The sequence below is a fragment of the Elgaria multicarinata genome, chromosome 20, assembly GCF_023053635.1.
Source record: "Elgaria multicarinata webbii isolate HBS135686 ecotype San Diego chromosome 20, rElgMul1.1.pri, whole genome shotgun sequence".
Classification (NCBI taxonomy): Eukaryota; Metazoa; Chordata; class Lepidosauria; order Squamata; family Anguidae; genus Elgaria; species Elgaria multicarinata.
This window is the reverse complement of record NC_086190.1, coordinates 16,077,866-16,086,148: the sequence shown is the minus strand read 5'-3', so window position 1 is coordinate 16,086,148 and position 8,283 is coordinate 16,077,866. Positions and strand designations below refer to the sequence as shown.

At 44.8% G+C, this 8,283-nt stretch overlaps 1 protein-coding gene across 2 annotated transcripts; it reads left to right on the top strand.

The window, feature by feature from the left end:
- The first annotated feature begins 67 nt into the window (after positions 1-67).
- LZIC (leucine zipper and CTNNBIP1 domain containing) lies at positions 68-7,709 on the top strand. Of its 2 annotated transcripts, none has more exons than XM_063145039.1 (7): positions 68-142; positions 1,497-1,622; positions 2,022-2,157; positions 3,578-3,676; positions 4,444-4,539; positions 5,632-5,713; positions 7,301-7,709. In XM_063145039.1, exons 2-7 carry the CDS (start codon positions 1,522-1,524, stop codon positions 7,357-7,359), a joined length of 573 nt encoding a protein of 190 aa, XP_063001109.1. In that variant the 5' UTR covers positions 68-142; positions 1,497-1,521; the 3' UTR covers positions 7,360-7,709. The 2 variants fall into 2 exon arrangements, with proteins under 2 accessions (XP_063001109.1, XP_063001107.1); XM_063145037.1 differs by having other exon boundaries at positions 85-204.
- Positions 7,710-8,283: the final 574 nt, after the last annotated feature.

Sequence of the window (8,283 nt, the reverse complement as noted above, 5' to 3'; positions counted from 1 at the left end):
CGAAAGAAGCTTTCCGATTGGCCGCGAAAGCCGGAAGTGGGCGTCCGTCCGTTGCCAGAAACGGTTCCCCCATCATCCCTAGACCGGAAGTGGGTGTGTTCGGGCATCTGTAATAGGGTACCACGCTGCCTAAAGAAAGGATGTGATTGGGGGAGTTGTGGTGGTCGGTGTGCTGCTGTCTGGAGGGGAAGGCCTGTTTTGGAGGTAAGGGGCGATGTCGAGGGTTTGTGAGGCGCTATAGTGATTGGGTAAGGGAATTGTGGGGGGGGGGGGTTGTAAGGAAGGGGGTCTACGGGCCTGGGAGGGCTTTGAACGGTTTTGGGGAGGGGGGTCATCATTTGGAGGCCCTGGGTGTCAAATCTGCCCCCTTTGAGGAATGACTGACCGGCCCTCCAATTGCAACAGAAAGAGGGCTGTGTGTGGAAGCTGTGGTGGCTGAACTGTGGTAGTGGGGCTCGCTGGTCGTTACTGGGGGCGAGGTTAGCCCACCAGCTCCTTCCTTTCCCCCCTCAATTTAGATTTACCATAAAACCAGTTACTGACTAAAGATTTAGTGGAAGGGTATTAAGGAGGGTTTGTTGCAATTGCTTTTTAATATGTCATTTCAGGGATGCTGTTCCTTATATTTTTATCCCAGTAACGCAAAGCTGAGGGGGAGCGCACATGGTCCTCCTGACCCCATTTTGCATTCGCAGCAATCCTGTGAGGTGTAGTAGTAATTTATTGTTGTTACAGGTCATAATCCCGTGAGGTGGGTTAGACAGAGGGAGGGGCTGGCTGAGCAAGGATCTGAAATGGCCCCTCCCCTGTCTTAGTCTGACTAACCACCATACTATGCAGGTGGTAAGGCTGCAATCCTATGTTTATTTATTTAAGTCCCATAAATTTGGCAAGGCTTACCTCACAGCAAGCATATATAGGATTGCTCTGCACTACTCCTGTTAGGTACTGAGGCCAACCATCTTTTCTAAGTTAGTTTGAGGTTGAATTGGGATTTGAATCCAGATCCTAATAGGCTCACGTTAAACTCGCTGTGCCCGCTGGATCATATGAAGTAGCCAGCTTGTTTCTGAATCCTGCCCTCTTCCAGTTGCACAGCAGCACATGAAAAAGCAGAACATACCCCCTAGATCTCCATCTCTGCACAGTTCCACAGGGGCAGGGCAGAGTCACCCGAGTATATCCCAAATTCCTGCTGTTTAACTCATTTAGAATAGACTTCATAGGATTGCTTCCTTGTACAGATAGAAATGGTCAGTTACTCCTTTCCTTCGTGTGGTGTTGCAGGAAACACCTGTTTTATTGCTGACATGTGAAACATTAACAGCTCAGAAGCCCTGCTCTCTTCTTTGAACCTATGGAATAAGATGAACATGTTTAAATGAAATAATAAATATTGAACTTTGTACTAGGACAGAGTTCTGTGATGTTACTTTCCCCATATAACTGTGGCTATTTCTTATACACACCACAAATATGTTTCTTGTCCCTCATAGACATCTGTTATGCACATAACTTAAAATGGCTTCCAGGGGAACAATCGAGACCAGTAAATTGAAACAGAACTTGGAAGAGCAGCTGGACAGATTAATGCAGCAATTGCAAGACTTGGAGGAGTGCAGGTAAAAAACAGCTTCCTGAAAATCACTAATGAAATCTTTGGAAACATTGGGAGCTTCCTGGTACTGAGTCAGATCCTTGGTCTCAGTATTGTCGACACTGACTGGCAGTAGCTCTTCAGGATTACAGGCAGGAATTTTTCCAATCCTACCTGGAGATGCTGGAGATTGAACCTGGGGCCTTCTGCATGCACAGCATGTGTTCTAGTACTGAGCCATGGCCTCCAACAGATGATCGAGGGCAAATTAGATGTCACTTTTCCCCTCCTTATCTGTAACTGTGGGTATCTGGAATGGGATGCAAGAATCAAACTACATACAGAGCAGGTACATCAAGGCTTCTTGCCTTGTTTTCTCAGTATGTAGAGTTGTACTGTGGTTAATCTATCGGCTCTTATTCAGAGATGAGCTGGACGCAGATGAATATGAAGAAACTAAGAAGGAAACATTAGAGCAGCTGAGCGAGTTCAATGATTCCCTGAAGAAGATCATGTCTGGAAATATGACCCTGGTGGACGAACTTAGCGGGATGCAGTTGGTGAGTGCTTGGATGGGTGTTTGTGTGTGTGTGTTTTGCTGTGGCATGTCAAAGGCATTGCATACTCTGATGGATGCTTGCAAACTCCTTTTGTCCAGAGTAATGGAAAGATAGTATAAGGTAGTTATTGCAAATTTGGACATTATCTATCACAAATAGTTGCTGATGTTCGTCCAATAGGAACGTTGGCTGGATGGGGGGGGGCACGTGATCTGAGGCCTTGAGACATACATGCAGTTTTGCACATGCATGCTGGGACTCTCGGCGGAATTGTGAGGGAGGAAACGCATAACACGCACTCCCTGCTTTGCAATGCCTGGCACAGGAGTTTTTATTCAGGGTAGATCAGGGGTGGGGAACCTCAGGCCCAGGGCCAAATCTGGCCCACCTACAGTCACAATCCAGCTCTAGGAGGTTCCCAGTACGGCCACGCCCCCTTCCTCCCAACCACCAATCATTTGAGCCTAATCTACACCAAGCAGGATATTGCACTATGGAAGCAGTTTGAAAGCGGTATATAAAAGGCAGGAGCCAGACTCCTGCTTTATAGCAGTATTGAAGTGCACTGACAACTGTTGGGGCTCATTGACACGTACCATAAACTGCTTTCATACCACTTTCATAGTGCATATCCTGCTTGGTGTAGATCAGGCCTTGATGGTTTCCTGGTTGCAAACTCCTTTTGTCCAGAGTAGATCAGGCCTTGATGGTTTCCTAAAAGGTTGAAATGCCTCTCCCAAGGCACAATCTCACTGGATTTCGACTTTGCAGTAGGCTGTTACTACAGGCTGTGAGATTATGTACCCAAACACATTTATACTTTGTGTGACCCTGTTTTATGCCTTTGTTTGCTTGGAAGCGTAGTTATTGTGTAACAATATTGCATGGTGTGATTGCAATGCTCAAATGGTTCCCAAATGATGTTTAGCCCAAACGTTTGGTGTGACTTCTGCGTTAAACTGTCAGAGAACTGGCCAGCTGGTGACAACGGAGCTCTGAAGCTAATACTAGCAAGTTCTGTTGAAAATAAGGGTTATCCAGTTCAATGAAAGGGTTTTCCTGCCTTATATTTTCAGAAAGCTCCAGAAAGTTCTAGCAGATCAATTTTGGGAGGGTCACAGATTTGCAGATGCATGGGGCAGAAGCATCATGTCATGCTCTGATTTCAACATTTTATGCTTCAGGTGTTAAAAAGTTTTGAACTTGGTTGCCTTTTAAGATGGCGAGCACCAGGAAGTATTCTATATATGCTAGTAACTAATGGTCTTTTGGGGCGTGCTTGTTCAAAGAGAAATTGGGTTCCCCTTGCTTGTTGTAGAACAGCCTTCTGAAATAGCTCCCAATCATGCTACACTGGGGAACAGTGACCATTGATGTTTGCTATCAGATGTGCACATTGGTTTGTATCCTTACCTTCCAGGCTATACAAGCAGCCATCAGCCAGGCTTTTAAAACCCCCGAAGTCATCAGGATGTTTGCCAAAAAACAGCCCGGACAGTTGAGGACACGCTTGGCCGAGGTAATGATATTTCCTTCCTCCTAAAGAGTAAATGTATATGCATTGCCTATTGCAATTTACAAAGATGAGGAAGACGAGAGTATTACAGTTTCACCCCTGCCTGTGACGTGCAGAATATTTTTTCCAAAATCAATGCAAGTGATTGGACATCAGGAAAAACTTCCTGCCTGTTAGAGCAGTACGACAATGGAACCAGTTACCTGGGGAGGTGGTGGGCTCTCCCACACTAGAGGCCTTCAAGAGGCAGCTGGACAACCATCTGTCAGGGATGCTTTAGGGTGGATTCCTGCATTGAGCAGGGGGTTGGACTCGATGGACTTCTAGGCCCTTTCCAACTTTACTATTCTATGATTAAGAACTACTATTTAATTTCAAGAGTTGGTGCCCAAGTTTCTTCATTTTCTTCTCCCCCTTTTTCCCTTTTGTGACGTTATTAGAATTTAATCGTTTGAGTCAATCAATAGTTTCCGGACCTCCATCGCCCGGTGTACAAACTTGGCAGTCCTAAATGATGTATAATAGTCTGTACCAACCAAGTGTTTGAACTACACCTTTAGATGACATGAAATTAAACCTGGGAATTAAAGGCTCAAGGTAATGTTTTCTCAGCAACGCATACTTTGGGCACTCAACTAGGAGATGAATTATATCCTCAGCTTTACGTTCACCACTCTGGAATCTCTTTCAGACATGGAGCGGCATACAAATTTTGTAAATAAATAAAATGGAATGGGTGTGTTTTTCTCACTCTCCCCTTTCCTGCATAGATGGACAGAGATCTGATAGTTGGAAAACTGGAGAAGGACCTCTACACCCAGCAGAAAGTGGAAATCCTTACTGCCCTCAGGAAGCTTGGAGAGAAGGTAGTAATTTTGGATGGCACGCTATCGATTTTATTTATATTAAGTATTTATTTTTATTTGTTATGTTTATATCCCACCTTTTTTCCTCCAAGGAGCCCAAGGCGGTGTACGTAATCCTCCTCCTCCTCCTCTCCATTTTATCCTCACAACAACAACCCTGTGAGGTAGGCTGGGCTGAGAGTCTGACTGGCTCAAAGTCACCCAGTGGGTTTCCATGGGTGACTGGGGACTAGAACCCGGACCTCCCAACTCCCAGTCCAACACTTTAGCCACTACACCGGCTCTTGACCTTCCTTCTCCTCTTATCCTCACAACAACCCTGTGAGGTAGGTTAGGCTGAGAGTCAGTGACTGGTCCAAAGTCACTCAGTGAGCTTTCTGGCTGAATGGGGTCTTGAACCTGGGTCTTTCCAGTTCAGCATTCTTACTGCTGTACTGCACTGGGTCATATACAAATGCATACATGTATGCGCTGTGTGGTACAAAGTCTACATGTCATTGGACATTTTTTAGGGTGCCAAATTCACGGTTTCTTCTCTCTTGTAATGAAAAGCAAACAAACAACTTTTAGCAAGGCAGCTTTCTAGTCCTCATTGTTTTCTGCACAAAATAATATATGGAGAATAAGGCTGCTAGTCATGGCTATATATTACCTCCAGTATCAAAATATGCCTCTCTCTTCCCATTTCTGGGGCATCTGAGTGAGAGGGTGCTGTTACACTCCGGTCCTACTTGTGGGTTTCCAGTGGGGCAGCTGGTTGGCCATTGTGCGAATAGAATGCTGAACTAAACTGCCCAGAGAGGTTTGGCTATGGGGCGGTATATAAATGCAATAAATAAATAAATAAATCAGCCTTTCTAGTGCAGCTCTAACTACAGTCTTATGACCTTTTAGGGTTTTTTTTTTTAAAAAATAGCTACTTTCTAACACAAGATGAAAGCATTGTATGGCGTCTCAGAGCTAGAAAAGCTTTGGGCACCATCTCCCTGTATTGATTATTCCCGTTCACGGGTACCTGAATTGCACGAGAGATGCCAAATAAATATGCTATCACTACCTCTTCCCCAACGCCCTTTCTTTCTCTATTTTCAGCTGACTCCCGATGACGAGACGTTTCTTTCGACGAACGCAGGAGCTGCTCTCAGCCAGTTTGAGAGAGTCTCCAGTGACCTTGGTAAATCTCTCCCCCTCCCTTCTTCCCATGCCTTATTCAGATGTGTCGATCTCCTCACAGCCAGCTGGAAAGAAATGGTCCCATATCATCCTAAATCAAAGACCTGTTTTTCAAGCAGGAGTCTTAGGGGCCTTTCCTAAGCTTGTGCGTGCGTGCATGCGTGCACGCTCTCCTCTTTCCTCCTCCCTATAGTAGACATTCAGTGCACCAGTTTGTCGAGGTAGCTAAGTTTCTCTTGTTAGAGAGAAGACAGCTGGAAGATTTAATGTGCGGAGACACAGCCAAAGAGAGCGAAGATAACCAGAAACCACAGTAGGCTAGAGTTCTTCAATAACATTTACTGAGGTTCTAACTTAGGTTGATAAAAAATATATTTACAGGATACACAGTACGTAACAATACTCACAGCAACAGCGCATACACAGGAGAGAAGTAAGGCACATTCAAACACTGGACATATATATATATATACAACAGATTATATGTACAACCAATTTTAGCCACTAATTGGCAATCAAGTCTCCCCACAAAATGGCCTGCCAAACTCCAGGTGGTTGGCCTTGACATTTAACAATCTTCTTCTGTAATATCTTCTTCTGTGGGCGAATCTAAAACTGTGGATAATGGAAATCCAATCCCGGACACAGTTAGAACTTAAGAAGAGCCCTGCTGGATCAGACTGAGGGTCCATCTAGTCCAGCACTCTGGAGGCCAAGCAGCTGTCAGCCAGAGTCCAACGAAGCAGGACATGGTACAACCGCACCCTCCCATCCCATGTTCCCCAGCAACTGGTGTACATAGGCTTATTTCCTCTGCTGTCGGAAGTAGCACATAGCCATCAGGGCTAGTAGCCATTGATAGCCTTCTCCTCCAGGAATTTATCTAGCCACCTTTTAAAGCCATCCAAATTGGACGCCTATGTCTTTGGGTGCCTTTTCTCCATTGGATGCCTGCTCTCCTGCTCAAACCCCTCTGCAGCGTCCAAGAATTCTGGGTGGGTGATCTTCCCCGACCATCCTGGCTGAGGCTGTTGGGAATTATAGCCTCAAACATCTGAAGGACCCAGGTTATTTATTTATTTATTTATTACATTTTTATACCGCCCAATAGCCGAAGCTCTCTGGGCGGTTCACAAAAATCAAAACCACAATAAAACAACCAACAGGTTAAAAGCACAATTACAAAATACAGTACAAAAAGTACAACCAGGATAAAACCACACAGCAAAATTGATATAAGATTAAAATACAGAGTTAAAACAGTAAGATTTAAATTTAAATTAAAATTAAGTGTTAAAATATTGAGAGAATAAAAAGGTCTTCAGGTTGGAGAAGGCTGCCTCTGAGGTTGGCTGGTTGTTTCTACAACGTTGCAACCCTGTTTTGTGGAGGGGCAGAATCCAGCATGAAAGAGGCTCAGTTTAAAATGCCGTATTCAGTGGCTTAATTGTTTGTTAGAGGATGGGTTATGGCTATGCCGTCTGATGGGAGTTGCAGTCCTCCAGATGTTTTGGCCTGCAAATTATCCACTCCTGAAGGAAACACCGGACTTTATAACGGTTCTTCCTTTTGCTTTCCTTAATTACAGGATCGGGAGATAAGGTCTTCGCGCTGGCAAGTTTTGAGGTAGAAAAATCGAAGCAATGAAGGTGTTCTTTATGTGGTTTTTTTCCAGGCTGTTTCGGTCCGCCTCATTGAACTTCCTTTTCTTTTCTTTTTTTTACCATGTTGTATTTGTGTGTTTCTTATAAACTTTTTGTACAGCTCTTTATCTCGAACAGCAAACTAATGTAAAGTCTAAACGTTTTTTAAAGTGCCCTTTGCAAGCGCAGCAACTAAAACACTTAAGTGGTACTTTTAAATCATACAGGACAAAAATCAACCCACCTAACTTTCTGTGATTGTCATCTTTTGAACGGACGCAAATGTGTTAGTTCCCCTCCACCCAAAATGTCTCAAAAATGTGCATTTCTCTAGTAAAATATTCATTCTCTCTCCCTCTCTCTCTCTCTCTCCCTGTTGTTCTTGCACGTGATGGCAGAAAGTGTGTCTTTTCAGCAAGTATTGAGCCTCAACAGCTGCCTGCATTGAGCCCTTTGTTGGAAATTCGGTCTCATTTGTTTTACTGAAATTCCTTTGTTGTTGCTTTTTAACTGGAGCGGTGGGATGGAATGTAAGTTCTGTGTGGAACCTAGCAGCGTTTGCTTAAAAAACCATGTTTCAAAACCCGAGACCGTACGCAATCCGAGCGTTCCGCCGCCCTGCTGGTTTTGCTCCGGATATATGAATGTGCCCCTTTGTATCGTCAGGTCCTGATTGGCAAACAATAGCCGCCCGGTTGGGAGTTTTCTAGGCCAATTTAACTTTCGCGTCTCTGACTGACAGGGAATGCGGTCTGCGACGGCAGCAAGGGCCCCCAGCCTTTAACCTCCTCCGGTCACCTGGACGGTTATCCAGTCTGCACTACAAGCAGTCATTCTTCCCCTGTGTTTTGGGGGCAGCATGAAACGGCTTCCTTCCAAATAGAAACAAGCAAGCAGAGGGAACCTTCTTTGTAGGCCTGGACAATTC